The following is an 18,334-nucleotide window of genomic DNA, read 5'->3' as shown; positions in this document are numbered from 1 at the left end:
CAGATGATGAATTTTAGCTTCAGTCAGACATATGAGAGGTCCACGGTGAATAATAGATCAGCAGCACTGGTTGAACAACTGGCCACACGGTGGCGCTGTTTACCGTCATACGTATCCAAGTTGACCTTGGGAGCTGGTGGAGCTGATGACTCCCCGACCTGTGGGACTTGTCCTAATCAATTGAGTATTTCACAAACAGAAACGAACTCACGAAAAGTCGAAATCTGACCCACATATCATTTGACACTTCATTGCTCCTATTTAGTAATTCTCCGTGGATCTACAGTGGCCTGTGTGGTAAGTTATCGTCTTTCTTTTTCGAATGGTTCAAAGGCAACCCAGTGGGAAACCCATGAAAAGTTGTAATGAGCGTTTCAGGTGTTGTATCAGTGGTTTCCGTGTCTGCTTGGCTTTCAGCAGATTGTTACAAAAACCTCTCACCCTCAGCAGCATCCCTGTTGTTCCCATAGAGTCTGGAGTGCTGCCCTGTAATTTAACCCTCTATCCAAAACTGGTCATGGTTATACCTATCTTTCATCTAAACAGATGATTTTGGATCGCATAGTGCTGAGCTTGATCTCATTCATTCCCGGCGCAATCTCCATTTACGCACAAATAATGCCATTTACGCACAGCTCTAACGCCCCACCTCAGAAGATCCAAAAATGACATCACGTTTTGCATTTCCCACGTTCAGTCCAGCAACCCCAGTACGCCTCCACGGAGCTTCTCTGCTCTTTGCAGTTTCCAGATGCAGGCACAGAAACTCCAAGACACAAGTACTGCTTCAGTGTGAGAATTAAGATCACGGATTACAGTTTTCTGCGTGGAATTGGAAGTTTGGCGCCACATTTTATCATGAAAGGGCAAGTTTTTCTGCCTCATGCCAGAATACTAAATTGATTCCTTTTTTTTTTTTTTTTTTGTTCTATTACTTTTGTTGTATTATTATTTAACTTTATTCCTAAGTTTGGACTCATGGACTGATCAGAAGTTTTCACATCTTGGAATAATGAGTGACTCCTCCAGGATTCATTTTTATCTGGGAATTTAACAGTTATTTTTAGAAAAGACTGCATATGGTACATTTTCCAAAAGCTATGGAATTTTCTTTGCGAATTAACCTTTTTACAGCTTTTGTCTCATGCATTAAGGTAAGCTTACTGTAGTCTTATCCTCTAATATATAGTCTGATCATCTGTTGTATAGCAGCCTTTATAAATACATTTGATTTCTTTACAGGTTTATGCTCAAGTGGTACAACCTGTGAAACATCCAGGTAGTAATGAATTTTTGTATGGGTGGTATGATTGCTTTCATGTTTCCATACTGTTTTAAATTCGGATAAGATGACATTATATCTGGATCAGAACTTTACAGTGAGCTGTGAAAACAAAGTGTTTCACTCTCTGCTAGCTTTCACACCAGAGGATGTTGTTGATTTGTTTACTGCTCTTCACATTAATCAGAATCAACTGTTGAATAAACAACTTTTACAGCTCTTGGGCTCATTATTATGAATCTTTTAATCCCTCCAAAAACCAAATTGGAGTGCCAGGAAAATACATTTTGAGTAATGAGGCAGAGCTTGATTGGGGGAAAAGCCCTTTCTGGATCCTTGTTTATTCGTGAACTCTCCGTCCAGGCCTGCAGGTGTTGGCCACGGCCTCACATTACTGGCCTCTCGATGCTGTGGACGGAATCCATGAACTGTGGGACCAGATTGGAAACAGACCAGGTTATGTTAACGGAAGCAACATAAGTATGTGCATACATAAACAGACTGTATATACTCATGGGAATGCACCATCTTTCTCTGATTGCTCTCTGCATGGTCTTAAGCCGTTTTTCACCACCCACCTTCCAGCCACAGCCATCATGCTTTTTAAATGTGTTGAGTGGTGTTAGATTATATGTCAAATTTATTACTTAAATTATAAGATGAATAATTAAAATGCTGCATTACTTTACATATAATATACCATAATCTGGAGGTGGTAAAAATGGAACAGATCGTTATTCTGCATCTTAGAGTTTTTTAAACTGGTGAAGGACTAGAAGACGATTACTTCTTTCAGGTGCGTTGAGTTTGCAGCCATGTTGTCAATGAATTGGTCAGTTCAAGTATAAAAAATGATAAAGTTGAAGAGGGATCAGGTATAGACTTGAGCATGATGTGTGGAGTCAGTGAGTCCTCTTTGAGCGCTGCCACTGTGTGCTCAGCTCAGCATCACTCTGTCTCATACCTGCACACCACGTCCCTCCCGTTGTCTTCCTTTCACTGTTCTCCTGTGTCTTCTTATGTGTCTATATAGGTGTGAATCACTGTTTTTCTCCATTGTCTTTGTCCAGCTCTCAGAATCCACAACCACACTGTGCTCCCCTCCTCCCATAACTCTTCCTATGTGTATACCAATGACTCTGCCTACACTAACATTTCTGCAACAGTAGGTGAGGATCAATCACTCTCTGCTCACTGAAATTCATTCCTGCATCACCCACCGCTCTCTGTTGTCGTCCCTGTATTTACACATGGTTGAGCTGAGCACTTCATCCTTTTCTCCTTGTTCAGTCTTTTGCCTGTCCACCACAACATGAGGAATTTTAATTATTTGTTGTTGTTCATGAGCTTGAAGTCAAAAACATATTAATACATTAAACTGAGTCTGTTAATGCTCATGGAGGGGTTTTATGAGATACCAAGAAGCATATTCATCACTTGTGAAACAATTTATGACTAGTTTACTATTAAAGGTCTTTGGAAATTTTCATTTGTTGAATGAGCAGATAACTAAACATTATGAGTATTTTGCCACTAAACTAGACTCAAGCAAAATGATGTCTCTGATTTGTGCTTTGCCACAGACATTGTTGAGGGAATGGTTAACAAGGGCATCTTTCTAAACGGAGATAATGGTGGCACCTTTCTCCACTTTGGAAACTACCAGAACTCTTGCATTAGTGACCCTACCTTGTGCGGTCCTGAGGGTGAGTGTAGTTTATGCATAAAATAATTTGCCCAAAAATTACTTTCAAACCATTTCAGTGTCTTGTCTCTATGGCTACAACTGATTTTCCATCATTCTCTAGGGATTACCTTCTCCTTTTTTTGGAAAAACTGCGAGGCAGAGTCCCGTTTTGCTGTAGCCTCTGGAGGGAAAGTTATCTCCAATGGCTTCTCTGTCTTCACCAATCCCTTTGGTGGATATGTGGAGTTTTACACTCGAGGCAACAACCAAAGATGGAAGGCCAACATCAGAGTTCCAGGTACTGTGAACGAATTTGTCTGTGTATAACACAGTGTTGCTTTGGTTAAATTTCCATAGGCACCCATTAGTTATATGCACCATAAAAATGACAAATAAAGAAATCTCTTCCTCTCTCTCTCTCTCTCTCTCTCTCTCTCTCTCTCTATTTATATATATATATATATATATGTGTGTGTGTATGTGTAATTGCTTTCATGGTTTGGTTAAGTCACACCAGATGTAGCTGCGGGCAGTTGATTTGGTCAGTGAGGGATACATTTCATAAATCTTTCGCTGTTTCACAAAACATAAAAATATCATGGATGTGTCATGAGATGCAGTCATTTCCCTTTTAAATACAATAATGTTTGTTGAGTAAAAATCTAGTTAGATTAAATGTGAAACATGACAGTGGTCAGAGTGTAACCAATACTTTGCATTCAATTCTGGAAATAAAATTTGTATTCTAATGAGATGAAATGATTTGGAAAACTGTTTTGACAAACTTGAATAAACCATATGAGGCTTAACGTAACGTCAGTATTTTGGACTCAAATGACTTATGTCATCTTTGTTTTTGCTGCAGTTACTCAAAGTTGTGTTCACGGGGCGTCATAATTCAATTTTGATTTCAGTATTCAGTTACAGGGGATCAAACATCATCTGGTTCCCATATAGTGTGACATGCCCAACTTTCAGGTCATACTGTCAGAATCTGTCAGTTCTCTCCCTTGCGTTTCATAAGTGTGAGGATTAGCTTGAGGGAGACTGATTAAACCTTGAGGTGCCCTCTGATCGGTGTGAATGTCAGTAAAGGCGAACAATGTTACACTGTAGATAAAACCTTCTGCATAAAGAGGTGAAAGAGAGAGTTGAACCATTTAAAGGGAGATGGTCTTTGGCACATATGGTTTATATTCTAACAACAAATGAGATGTGTTCTTGGTTGTTGGACTTTTCTGGCGCAAGTGTTTTCAGACAGTGAATGTATTGTCTTTTGGGACCCCCTTTATTGTCAAAACACCTCAGAGAAGCTAACAGCTTTAAGACCAGAACAGACTTTGGCCAGGAGTTCTACAGCAGAATTACATAGTCTTATCTCATAAAATACCAAAGACAATTTGCTTTGATCTAAAACAAACAATTACTTTACTTAATTTGATTTAGTTGATGAAAATTAATCAACAATTAATAATTTAAGCCAATTTTAACCAAGCTAATGAATGAATCATAATTACTTCGGTTATCCCTGAACTTTTTATCACGCGCTATAATCAGGTCAAAATTTTAATTTTGCCCAATATGTTGGTTTTTGAAGAAATACCTGCCAAACCGCAAAACAATTCATATTCATATAAGCCTCAGTTGTAGCTAATTTGTGTTCCGTGCTAACAAGCAAATGTTAGCATGCTAACACACTAACATAAGGTGATGAACATGACAAATGTTACTGCTGTCATTGTAGCATGTTAGCATGCTGACGTTAGCATTTAGCTCAAAGCAGTGCTATGCCTCACAGAGCCGCTAGCATAAATGTAAACTTTGTAAGTTCAATAAATTTGGGCTTTTAGACCTGTCTCAGATAGCAAAATGAGACATATGGCCCGTGACCTAAGCCTGGCCTGTACTTCTATGTCTGGGCTGTTGTTGGGATTGTTTTCGGTGTGTGCACCAGAATTGGTCCAGATGTGGAAGTAACATGTGACAGTCATGTTGTATATGGGCCAGATTTGGGTTGTGGAGCCAGGCGTATGCTGGGCCAGATGAAAACAAACATGTGGCCAAGTATGGCCCATATTTATTTTGCTTTCAGTTCATTAAAAAGATTAATTCCCCAAATTCATTTGGTGCCGGACTGGAGCTCTGCCTGCATAGTCCCACTCACTGAACTGAAAGATGGCTGAACAGTGTATGTTCAATCCCCAGCTTCAGGAACTTTGACAAACACACCAAACTCCATTTTGATTTTTGATACTTGATATTTTAAAGGTTTTTTACTGAGCTACAGTTCTGCATTACTCTTGAACTTGCTGGGCCTGATTCTGGCTGTTTGAGCCGCTGACTATTATTAAGGGTTCATGACTGCGTAGTACATTCAATGAATGAATCACTTATCATGCACTGTTCCCTCACAGTGAAGAAGTGAGTGAGTGTGTCCCTGCATTCGCTCACAGGGACTTAGAGAGTGAGTGTGTCCCAGGGAACGAATCACGTTACTGCAAACGAATCAATGACTTGAATCACTTTCTCAGTGAGTGAGTGTATTCCTGCATGTTCACTTGCAACAGACTGAGAGCTCAACTGAACTGAGAAATGAATGGATCGTTTCAGGAAGTGATTCAGTTCAGTTCGTTTATAAGATATAAGGTTCGTCCTCTTGTATTAATCCGTCGTGAGCGGCACTACACAACAGAACCTAAGTGTTCCACTATGTTTGTTGGAGCAAAATAGAAACAAAAAAAACTTGGAGGAAAAGCCATACTAATACCTGAATTTGTGTGTCAGTTTTGATCATTTCCCAATTTGCTTTCTTTTGCCCTTATCATCCACTGTTGCATTGCCTTAACATTTGCTGTGCTTATTTGTAAAACTGCCGTTTATAATTGTACATAAACTATTATTATTCTCTGTTTTTTCCTGTCAGGACCTTACTGGACCCACATTCTCTTCACATGGACAAAAAAGGATGGTCTGAAGGTCTACATCAATGGGACCTTCACTGCTGGTGACCCTGCTGGCAATGTCTCAGAGAACTATGGGGACCCCCACCCGGACCTTGTCATTGGAACGGGCAATGACAGGGCGTATGGTCACTATGTAACAGGCGCTTTTGATGAGTTTGTGATCTGGGAGAGGGCCCTTTCTGCTAATGAGATTTTGCTCTACTACAAGGCGGCCATAGGTAGGACGTCACTCTCTTCTGAAAAGTATTTCCTGTCATTCTAGGACATAGCATATAATTTATAAAGCTTCCTCCCTCTTGACTCCGCACTGAGGAAATAGGGGTTAAAAAGCAATTTCCGTCTTTTTCCTTTCTACATTCCGTCCACAGCATTCATGCATAACAACAAGATGTTAAACTGTACAAATATACCCCACTCCCCTGTCAAATGGTTCTTCTTGCGCAAAAACATTTTCATGACCTTTCATCATACAAGTGCCATGGCTCACATATTTCTGCCTTATAAGTATTTAAAAGAGTCCAGAGGCAGGTTAGGTTGCAGGGGGCAGATCATTTTGATTTAAAGTGACAGGTTATAACACGACAAAACCCCTAGACTCTGTTTTTGTTCTCTTGCTGTTTTCCTCCTATGATCAGTAGATTGCCATAAATGGAAAAAAACATGTTGAAATTTATGAGAACTTACAAATAATATTTTGCTGTGATAATCCATATTAACCAAATTTCATGGTAGTCTGCAAAAGGTTCAAAGCCTAGTGAAATGTACCTTTTCAGCTTAGCAAAGACTGAATCACCTTTTGTTGTGTATTAAGCAGACCGATTAGTGAGGGCTGTATCTCCCATTGTGTGTATAGTGATATATGAAAACTATTACTGTGTACCACTGAAGCTTGAACTGGTCATAATGTGTGAAGTGCTCACTGCCTTGATTTCTTCTTCGAAGTCGTTACCAAAAGCAATATATTCCACAGAACATTACCAGACACAAAGAGCCTGACTGTTATGGTTACAGAAAAATATTTTTACTTCTCCAGAGCACTCATATAAAATGTTGCATTGAACCAAAGAAGAGCAGGAACGGTTCACAGTGATGCGTCTAATGTACGTCCATATATGGCCATTTTTTGGTAGCTAGTTAGTGCCGCTTTTATTAAATGACAGCAAAGACATAAAATGTACAGAAGCTAGTGGCGGAGTATTAATGTGGTTGATTATCCCAGTTTTGTGGAGGTTGTAATCTATCTCCTTTCATGACTGGGCATGGTCCAGCCTCGTAAACTGCAAGCTGTATGGTGATAAAGTCCAGCTACATTACAGCAGCCAGGCCTGGTCAAGTTCAACAAAGGGCCTAATAACAAAATGACAAAACGGCAAGGGCTATCAAAACTGGAAAATCTACCAGAGATAAAGAGTGAATTATGACCATCTGTACAGGTCACTGGTGTGGTTTCTATCCTATTTCAATAGAGCTCTGTCTATTGTCTTTTCTAGGTGAAGCCATGGCCTCTGCCACGACACCCAGATTCTCCAAAGAAGTCACCTCAACTATGCCAACAGTTGTAAGTGTGTCATTTCTGACTTAGCAAGGCTCAGAGTTGATACCTAAATCTAATTTTATACAGCATGTGTGAACTATCAAGGTTTTCCTTACAAATACAGCATCCAAATTGTATGACAAATTTGCTGAAATGCTCAGGGCCAAAATAAGCACAGAAGAGAGATGGCAGCCTTTGCTTGACTCAATAGAAACACAAACTTCTTATTGAGCTGTTATTTCCTTTTGAAGATAGAGGAGTTGGGAGAAAGGATATTGAGAGCACATGTGAATAGACTCATGTTTATTAAAGGGCTTTGGAGGTAGAAAACGGATAAAGAAATAGAATAAAGTGGAGACAGCTGCTCCACGCTACACACAAAATGGCTCCCTGTAGGGCACTGGACTGAAAAAGAGCAACACTGAATCACTTGTGCAAAGAGTATTCCCTGAATTCAGGCTATCAGTCACTAAACATCCTGTGTATGTTGGAACTCCGTGCTCCTTCGGAAAGTACCTCCTGATAGTAAACCTCATTTGATGCCTGATGTGTTGTTTCCCCAGAGAGCCACTGAAGTAAGTCCTCCTGTCAGCAGCAGTCAGCGTGACGAGGTCCAAAGCTCCCAGGATCCGGAGTCCATGCCAGTGCTGGGCTTCCTGAAGGCACTGCCCAATAGGACCATTCCTCACAACACTGCCAACAACCTCACACAGGTCAGTCCCACACACATGAACACACACACATGTTACGCTTGCAAAACCAGTTCACACACAGACGCAATGCCCACCCATGTGCACATGATGCAACAGTTCCGTGATGTCCGTTTTCTTCCACCCAGGCTTTTCTCAAAAGTGTGGAAGAAGTGCTGTCCTCTCCAGGGTTGCCAGAGGTAAATGAGTTCACACTGTTGTTGTGCAATGTTTGAACATGACATAATGAAACATATGCAAATTGGTGAATACTTTAATCCAAGGCACTTAAGAGATCCATGAGTCTGAGATTTTAACACAGTATATTTTTGGCGGAAGTGGTGCCAGCAGCAATAACAGTATCTGGCAGTGTACCCACACAGGATTACAGTATGTAGTCAAATGCAGTGGTGCAAATTGTATAAGACAGAACTGCTGACTATAAAGTGCTGTGCAGCAGCATGCTTTGAATGTAAATTTGCAGCTTTTTGCACTGTACACTCATCCTGGCCTCTCATATACAAACATTGTTGCCAGAAGAAAGACACTCTGAGCAAGTGTGTGGTTTCAGTACATTTAGTGCTCAGAACTAGCATGTCTGTTTTTGTAGGAGCAAGCTGAAACAGATGTTCCTGTACAAGAATGTAAAACTGTAGATACAGTGTTCAGTAAAGCCCCTTGTGACCTGTCTGTGATTAGCTTCTCTGATCAGATTCGTGCCATTCACGTGTCAGAAAATTTCACATTTTGTCAAGTTTTTGTATGGATTTCAATTTAAAACTACATAGGCCGTTAGTTTGCTGTTTGCATTTTTTAATACTCGATCCAATTCAATTTCATTAGATTCAAAACACACAATTACTCAGGTCAGCACACTTTAGGGTTTTGCTAAAGTTTCTTATTTGGTCTGGTATGACCAAGTGAGGCTGTATGGATAATGTTATCTAATGTTAATAAACATGAAATGAATATGTCCGTATAATAAAAATTACTGAGTCACTCCACTGACTTTATGACTCTTACTGTTACACACCATAGCATTATAGCCAAATGCTAATAAGTAGTTTAGCATTAAACATTATCCCATAATTGTCATTTGTAGCCAAAGTGGCGTCAGTTCAACAGCAGTTATATGGTCCCACTTTAAATGTTAATTTGTTAAAACTTATATTTGTGTTACTACAGCTTTTTCTTATTAGTATGTAATCATTAATGAAAGGGTTATTCCAGCTTTATATTGCGCTCCCATAAACTTGGGGGACTCAGGAGACAGTTTAAAAAGAATGGACAAAATCAAAGCAAAAGAGGCAGAGATATTCTGACTTCTAGTCCCTGTGGGTCAAGCTCTAAAATCACTGGATCCTGCATTTGCCATAATGCAACCAATAGTATACATTTCTTGTTTCTTCCTGCCTGCTAAATGTCCACCCCATTTGTAACATATAGTTTTGGTTATACATTCTTAGTGCCAAAGTCTAAACTGAGTTTACCCTGATGACAACATCATGGTTATTTTCTTAGACTTCAGTTCCCTCCATAATCACATTATACAACTGTCTTCACATGCTAAGGACTCTTCAAGAGAATTAACCTTTGTGTGTAAAATTGGTTGAGTGGCCCTTAAACTTGACCTAATTTATGTTTGTAAATTGAGCCTGGTAAGAAAATTTTCATTTAAAAAAACTGCAAAGATGTGACAGAGTGCAATAGGTCAACATGAATCAATGCTGGACATTGAATTGATTGTGAACATTTTTCTGTTGGATCATTGTTGAGCAGCAGTCCACCCCTGTGGTCAGCGGGCTGATCGAGACAGTGGACAGAGTGATGGAACACATGGTGACTAAATTGGAGCCCAGCCCGAACTCTCTCATCTCCCTGGGTGGAACATCTTTTGTTGCAGGTCAGCATGGTGTCAGCTCTCCATAAGGTGACTCACTGTTTGTAGTTTGTGTAGACACGGTTAGGGTAGAAGGACATGGAGCATCAAGCTGACGTCATTAGTTTTCTCATTCAGAGGACAACTACAGGTCAGATAAGCAGGGGTCATCCCGCTCCACTTTGCTTTTCATGGGTGTGGGTCATCTTCTTTTTTTTTATGCATAATATTTTGTTTGCCACTAAGCCGGCTTGTGTCTCTCTCCTGAGGGTTGCTTGACATCCTTGATACACCCCTGATAAAGAAGATTGGTCTTGTTGCTTGCTTCTCAGTTTGTTTTTCTCAACAATTCTCACTTTTTCTAATGTCTGACCCTAACAGATTACTCTCTGATGAAACTCCCTCTGAACTACAACCTGCCACATTATCGCTTCCCTACACAGGGCAAGAACTACATCTCTGTGCCTGGGGAGGCTTTCACCATGCAGTGTAAGTACAAACATTATGGACAATAAGTGACAGGTCTTGAGTGATGTACAAAACAGACCTTTTCTATCTTGAGGATTCTCTCTATAGAAGTGTGAATACTGCACATTATTTGCGCTCTAATTAAGCCAAGAGAAAATCGTCCAGCTGGGAGACTCTTGTTATTGGGCAGTAATTTATTATGCTTAGATTTAAGACAACATACAGTGTAGGACAGGAGTACCATGAGAGCTTTTGTGCGGCTTTATGGTGCACCGTAGAAATCCAGCCACGGCTTTAATGTTGGCAGTTACCCTTTTATTCAAAACAGAAAGAGTGAGAGAGAGAGCACTTTTTCTCCACTTTCCTCTGTCATTAAAAAGAATGGACTCACATAGTGGAGTGAAGGAGAGCAGTAATTACAGTGGGCATTAAAACTCAGTTTGTTTGACTTTGTGTTCAGGTCAGATTCCCTTGGCTCCACCTGGCTGCTGCGTGCACTGTGTTGCAAATGAACACTGGAATAAACCATTTTAATAATTCATGAAAGGACTATTATCAGAAGTGGAATATATGTTATTGCTTGACACATGAAAGCCAGGACCAAATTAACTCATAGCTCTGAATACCTGACTGTATGCAATGCTCCAAGGCAAGGTTTTATATTCTAATTAAATACAGAGAATGCGACACATTGGTGTTTTTGGATACTTTCTTATATTTTTTCTCATTCTCTCTCCTCCTGGCCACCTCAAGATCTCTTGCAGGACTTCCTGGGGGTCATTCTGTTGAAATGATTTTTTGGAAGGTTAAAAACTCTCCTGCAGCATATACACTGCACATTTGTTTGATATCAGCAGGCTTTTGTTGTTTCAGTCAGTTGGGCCCAGGAAGAAGGCCTTTGAAAGGAGGAACAGGACCATTACGGATTTCCTCCAATTTAATTGTTTATCTTGCAGTATTGAGGTGGGTCCGAGCTGGAAGATAGGTCAGATTAGGGGTGGGGGATCAGACCCCCTGCTCTCCTGGTGAAGTCATGTGGAGGTTTCATAAGACTTCCCAACATCCATGTGGTTTGTGGCCCTCTCCCTTTCACTCTTGTGCGAGTATACAGTCCTGTTAGCCTGCCTGTGCCAGCGTGAGGCGGCAAGATGGCGTTAATTAACTTCCCTTCTTTGTGAGCATTTTAGCAGCACTGCTTTACATTCCCAGCTCTCTGTCCATGCCTCTCACATTCAACTATAATTTTTTTTTCCTCAGCTCAAACCACGATCGTTGGCCTCTTTTACCACAACATGCACAGCTACTACAAAGAGATCAGCCCTGTTAAGACCAGGTAAGAGGAAGGGATGATGCTCAAAATCAAAGGTTAATTCAAGTTAGTCCAATCCAAAAAGTCTTGTCATACAGTTTTGTTTTAGCAAGGGAATTGTCTGGGAATAGGCTATAAACAAAGTCACTGAGTGTAAATATGAGTTCTCTCCTTGTACTTCCTGTGTGGGGAATCAGGTCCACTGGCGCTAAGGCGCCTCTGCTTCCTGAGCCACAGGACAGCTGATGCCTGGAGCCAGGGCCTTATCTGTCCTCTCGGCTATCTCTAATCTCACCACTCAACCTCCACTGACTGATACACCCTGCTATTAGCTCTACATATCCACCCCTTCCCCCTCAGTTATTGTCTCATCACTGGACCAGCCTGTTCCACTCGTGCTGCAGCGTTTATTTTTTTTACCAAACCTGACACACCAGCAATTTAAAAAACATGTTTTCCCCACTTCATACTTCATAGAAGTTAAAGTACAGAACGTGAGATATGTGACAGTACATTTGGAGATGTTTGTGACTGATTGTTTTTCATATGGCTCTCCCAATGCCGTGCTCCTCTGTGGGTGAGAAGGTACCTTTGTATCATGGTAGAGAGGTGATGCTTGTATGATCCCAATGTCACATATCAGATGACCTTGAAAAACTACTGGTGCAATACTGCTGTTGTCAGTGTGACTGATTATAGACAGATGATCAAAGTCCCACTTAAATGCTACTGCTCTGGACCCATGTGTAACACTTCTGTGTTGATGTGAGCGCCAGTTTTTTTTCTGACTTCTATGAGTTATTTCTCTTTAGACGTCTTTTTTTCTCTCTTTCTTTTGTATCTGTGCCTCTGATTTCTGCCTCTGCTTGCTGCCTTTTCTTTTGTCTCATCTTCTATGTTTTCCTCTTTTTTGTTTTTGCCTCTTAGGATTAACGAAGCAGCCGATTTCAAGGATCACAAGATCCAGGTAGCAAGCTGTCTGATCTCTCTGAAAGTGGAGCCTTCACCAGCCTTGTCAGTCAACCTCTCTGGAGCACCACTCATCAAGATCGTCCTCACCCACGTGCTGGTAAGATTCAACCCATTAAGTGTCCCAGTGTCTTTGGATTTGACTCATGCCTTATCTGCATTTTACTTTCTGTGTGAGTCAGTCATGCTGGGAAAAGGAGTGCTTTTCCAGTTGGCAGGCACAGTGTGGGACATCCACCTTATCAGAGGAAAGATGGCCTGTGGCTGAAGTAGCTGAATCCCCTCATATGAAATCTATCAGCTCTATTTTTGGTGTTCTGTTATGTAAGTAGATGAGTGTCTATCACTGACCGAGGCTTGTGCAGCCGGGCACTCAGCAGCACAAAGAGTGAAGCCTATTTTGGTTTTCATTAGCCTGCCCAAATTTTCCCTCACAGAGCGTGTGGCTTCCAGAAAGCAAACTGATTATGGACATTTGAACTGTAGGCTTAGAGTGCTTTGAAAGAAACAATAACTTTATTTTATGAACAACATGTTTTTTTCCTTGCTGCTTTATGGCAGGGGCTGTGCCAGTTTTCCTTGGGAAAAGCAGTTGAAACTCATAATAAAAATTTACTTAAAAATGTGTATTGCATTAGCTTGCTTCCTCGTAAAATCAGAAATTCAGCAGTGTATTTCACAGCCATGTATATTTTTGTAAATTTTTCACATAGTAACAGGATTTTGAAGCCATTCTTTTTAACCAAAATAATTGTCCTAATTGATCATACAATAACAATAATAATAATAACATTAATAATTCAGTAGACAAAATCAGTGGACTCAACCCCCCAATAATGTAGTTCTGTCTACTTTACAAGACCCTTCCAAAAATTATTCACTTTCTCTCTCCTTACTCATAAGAGTACAAATCAAAACCATGCAGCTTCATGAAACCATGGTAATATTGCTTTGTTTGCCTTCATTTTCCCTGGTGAAATAAATGTTTATGCTGCAATTATCTGGCCTGGTTCCTGTGACAATGATTACTGTGTTTGTTTTAGCGGACACCATGGGAGAGGTCTTATAATCTCTTTTGTTATGGGAGTGCTGGAGATGCTCACCAGCTCTGCTGTCTGTTGAGTCAAGGTGTTTCTATTTTAGTTGGACTGCCTTTTGCTCTGATGTAAGGATAAATCAGGTTTCTTACATTCTTTCCCCTCTAACCCATTACAAATAAGCTGTTATACTTATTACTAACGCATACTGATTGGAACGCACCATGCCAGCACTTTCATGCTTAACTTAGGCTGCATAGTTTGGACCACGATTTATATTTAGGAGCTTCATCGTAATTTGGCACACAGTGCTTTTGGCTGTGAACATGTCCAGGAAAGCGGGTGTTTTGCTATAACTGGATTGCAGCACAGACCTGTGGTTGGATTTAGTCAAAAAAGTGACTATTTTTGGAGTTTTAATGTCTTTGGCAACTGGTGGATACTTATCACCTCCCTTGCTTGGAGGCAGGGAGGGCGGCTCACACAGTATGTGGCAAACCTTTCCCGCCATTGTTTATGTCGCTCTTTGCTCTGTGCACAAGTTAAACCTTAAAGATGTCCTCTCATGGCACCAGTTCAGTGAGTTAGAGTAAGTGATTTGCAGCTGACCTCTCTGTTTATCTCCTGAGAATAGACAAGCACCCAGTGACTTCATTAAAACTTAGCAGGTGGCCTGACTGTGTCTAAAGCAGAAATATGTCAGCTTCCTCATCTGTCTTTTCATGCCGTCATGGTTACAACAAATCCTGTGCGCCACCTCTTGTACCGTACAAACAATCACCTACTGTCGTGGCTCAAACCCAAATGCCATCCATTTTCTCTATCTGACACTTACCCTGATAAGATGTATCGTACCATGGATTGATGGAGTCACCGAATTGTAAAAAACCTGGTGACATGGCAGGTACCAGTCAGTGAAGGTCAAAGCCATGTGGTGGGTGTCTGAACGACCTTGCACTCCTGATTGATGCCCCCTGAGCTCACTAAAACAGTCCACTGAGGTCATGCCATTCCCATTTGAGTAAGTCAGAGCCGAGATGCCGCCGTCTCACATTATGTGGTACGGAGTGGGTTTGATACCCAGACAAGGTGTTATCAAGGCCCACACGCTTTCTCACGCCATTCAGCTGTGATGTTGATTGGACCCTGGCTCAGTGATTTATGACTCCTGTCTGAGTCCAGTTCAGTTTGAGAGGGCTGAAGGAGAGAAGAAGAGAAGAAAAAGGAGGGTGGGAGGCACTGGGGTCTGTAGTTAAACATTAATACATGCATAAAAAGGCTGTCACCTCCTCCCTGCCCTCTTCTTCCGTCAAAGCATCACACTGATGGTATGAAGTGAATGAATGGAAAGATTGATTTCATGAGCAAAGTCGATTTATGGGGTCAAAACTGAGAGGATTTAAAAAACAGATTTTGACATGGGGGCCTGACTTTACAGGCTTATAAAGCAGCGTGTTAGTTTGGCGGCCCAGGCGAAGGGTGGAACAGGGTGGCAGCACGAGTAGAGTGCTGGTGGCCTCCACCTGTTCCTCCGTTGACTTTTATTTCATTTTATGTGGATGTAATGTAGAACTTCAAATCATTAACATTAAAGAAATAGTTAGACATTTTATTATCTGCTTTCTGACAAAAAGTTAGAAGAGAAGATTAATATCACTCATGAAAGAGCTATTTGTAAGTTTGGCTATTCCTACGTAGCCAATGTTAGCAGCTGTTGCTAGTCTACAAAAAATGTTGCAAGTTTAGCATCAAACTTTATTCCTTTACTCGCAAAGAGCTGTCTCCAGAGGTGGGAAGCAACACCAACATTTAGTCTTGTTTCTATCACTTATTTTCTTCTTCTGAAGTTACATTACTAACCAGCTAGCCCCAGCCCTCCTCGTCACTTAATGTCACCAGCAACTCACTGTCGTCTCTAGTCTGCCCTAAAGAGTTAGCGCTGCTCAGAGGGTGTGTTATAACCTCCTGTCTCGTAAACACAACAATGCTCTTGTCAAGCAACAATCAGCACCACTCACTGCAGGCAAGAAACCACAGTCAACTAAAGAGAAAACTTACAAATAGCCCGATTAAATCAATATGTCAAATATGAGGCCAAAGCTAGTTGCTAGTTTAGCTTAGCTTAAAGACTGGAAACAGAGAGAAACAGCTAGCAGAAAGGTTCGCCTACAAGCACCTTTAAATCTCACTTATTAACATCACTCAATTCACTCAGTGCAGTTCATTCATTTAATCAGCACACTGTTGTATCAGGCATTATGTGCTGGACTACTTCTTGACTCTCTGTTAAAGACTTGCTCAATTAGAGTTTTTCCCAAAATGTCAAACTCTTACCTCTTTATTTTCAAAACACGGTGAATATAAGTTTAATACATTTGACAATATTTTAAAAACTAAGAAAATATGAGTATTGAGTTTATCACACTTATTCGGTTGACCTCACAATTACTATCAGTTCAAATATTCACTTAATGACTGGACAAAAAACTGTTAGTGACTAAGTTTTCTGTTAAGTTTTATCAAACAGTTCCCTCCCATAATTCAAAGAGCATGAAGGAGAGTTTGGAGGGAAGTGAGTAAAGAGGTGAGAGGCAGAAAGGGGAACTGGGTGGCCTGTGTTTACAAAGATGTCTAGACTTGTTGGAACTTCCTATACGTGTGGAGAATAATGGATTAATTGTTCAGCAGCTTTTAAAATACACACACAAAGGTTATTTAACATTTTCTGATACCTCTTAATCATCTAATCATGTATACCAGTGCTGCTATCAGTTCTTTCTGCCACAATAATAAGTGCTATGTATTTTGCCAGTCTTTTTATAACTCCCAGCACACGCCCAGCTTAAATCTTGTGGGCAAAACCTCTTCTCCCTCTCTCTCTCTCCCTCTCCCTCTCCCTCTCTCTCTCTCCCTCTCCCTCTCCCTCTCTCTCTCTTTCTCTCTCCCAACCACCCACACCCATCCACACACCAACACACACATACAAACAGAGACTGTGTGAGCCAACATACTGATCAATTACAGATGGTGGCCTGGCTATTGCTATGCATCTCTTGCTAAAAGATTTAGAGTCTCTTTCTACAGCTCCTCCCACTGAGCGCCCCCTTTCTATCACCACTCCAACCTCGCGACCACCATCTCCTGTTACGTGCTGAGCAGAGCTGAGCTGAAGCCCAGAGGAAAGTTTAAAAGGTCCTGGTGCTGATTTTGTCTATGTGAGTGTTTCTAGGCTCAAACGAGGATATGATGGAAATAACATTCAGCTATTTTGACAATTGATTGATCACTGTAGTCACTTTTCTTGAATTTCTCATTCACAGGTTTACTAACAGTGATATACAGCTATAGATTTAGAAATGATCACTGAACACTTTCAGCTAAAAATGTAATTGTTGGCGCATTATTATGATAAAATAATGCAGCCCTCAACATATGAATACAAACGTGTTGTTCCTGCAGAAACTGGTCTGAAATCAGTGGGCCCATATGAAAGCCTGTGGGAATTTAGCGCATGAATTCAAGCATGGAGAACCTCTCCCATTGTCATGTGAGTTTAGTTCCAGAAGGAAAAGAAAAAAAACCCAAAAAAAACGGTTGTCCTATTTGTTGTTTTGAACCTCAGTAATAGTCACTGAACATCTACTACTCACCCTATCTAAAACAATCCTGTATCTTTTAGGGCTGTTTAATTGTCCCCAGTTTTCCTCACACCCTGCATGCCTATCAACACGTCTCGTTGTTTTCTGTGTCTACCTCAGAGACTGAGCTGAGACCACAGCTGCACGTCTTATTACATCTCCCCCGACGGCATGATCTCACTCAAGGCCAGTTGTGTTTTGCTGCATGGATTCAGATTGTTACTCCACATGCTGTATGTGGATCAGCTTAAGTCTGGTCTCCGACTGAAAAGCCCTGTTACAACAACGATGACATCTGTGCTCCATCAGTGTGATACTTTAATATATTGACCTTGAGGTGGTTCAGGGGGAAGGTTTTTCTCAAACTCCAGGTCAAGGTTCTTTTTTTTTAGCCTGCTGGACTGAGTAATGTTACACCGTACCTCTCCCAGACATACTGCAATAAAGTGTTTCCTTTCCTTACTTCATTTAACAGCAGTCAGTGTTGCTTTTGGGAAATGCATGTATGGCCTCTCTGTTGTTATGCAGAACAATTTAGCCATTTTCAAATCCCTGGCCATAACTTAGCCTATACCTTCTGTTGACTCATATTTTAACAAACACATTCTCCTACTGTAGACTTCCACAAAGTATGACGATAGCTTTAAATAATGTTTTGTGGTTGTGTGAAGTGTGACTGATGAGTTTCAGTGCTGTTATGAGCCCTGCTGGCAGCTGCATTGTTAAAAAATGATATCTATACCAAAGACAGAAATGCAATCCAAATTACACCCTGACTGCCTGTGCTCTCAAATATTTGAAACACTTGAGGAAAAAGGAGAAGATCGCTCACTTATTCGCTCACACAGTTGTGTAATATTTAACTGCTTTTTAAATTTA

At 40.8% G+C, this 18,334-nt stretch overlaps 1 protein-coding gene across 2 annotated transcripts in view; it reads left to right on the top strand.

Annotated features, from left to right (window-relative positions):
- The first annotated feature begins 740 nt into the window (after positions 1–740).
- Positions 741–18,334, top strand: part of adgrd1 (adhesion G protein-coupled receptor D1) — a 30,984-nt gene continuing 13,390 nt past the window's right edge. Inside the window, exons 1-14 of one of the 2 annotated variants that reach the window (XM_071482306.1) lie at positions 936–1,154; positions 1,243–1,279; positions 1,646–1,762; positions 2,353–2,451; positions 2,866–2,988; positions 3,091–3,267; positions 5,893–6,150; positions 7,423–7,490; positions 8,030–8,179; positions 8,305–8,355; positions 9,935–10,058; positions 10,416–10,523; positions 11,760–11,835; positions 12,739–12,880. In XM_071482306.1, coding sequence (XP_071338407.1) covers positions 1,080–1,154; positions 1,243–1,279; positions 1,646–1,762; positions 2,353–2,451; positions 2,866–2,988; positions 3,091–3,267; positions 5,893–6,150; positions 7,423–7,490; positions 8,030–8,179; positions 8,305–8,355; positions 9,935–10,058; positions 10,416–10,523; positions 11,760–11,835; positions 12,739–12,880 — 1,605 coding nt within the window. In that variant the 5' untranslated portion in view covers positions 936–1,079. Of the gene's footprint in view, positions 1,155–1,242; positions 1,280–1,645; positions 1,763–2,352; positions 2,452–2,865; positions 2,989–3,090; positions 3,268–5,892; positions 6,151–7,422; positions 7,491–8,029; positions 8,180–8,304; positions 8,356–9,934; positions 10,059–10,415; positions 10,524–11,759; positions 11,836–12,738; positions 12,881–18,334 lie in introns of both variants that reach the window. The other variant, XM_071482307.1, reaches the window with a different exon arrangement.

This window comes from Trachinotus anak, unplaced genomic scaffold (genome assembly GCF_046630095.1).
Source record: "Trachinotus anak isolate AG129_WGS33_773 ecotype Australia unplaced genomic scaffold, CSIRO_AGI_Tana_v1 ptg000008l, whole genome shotgun sequence".
Classification (NCBI taxonomy): Eukaryota; Metazoa; Chordata; class Actinopteri; order Carangiformes; family Carangidae; genus Trachinotus; species Trachinotus anak.
Note: the sequence above shows the minus strand (reverse complement) of the source record. Positions and strands in the feature narration are given on the sequence as shown.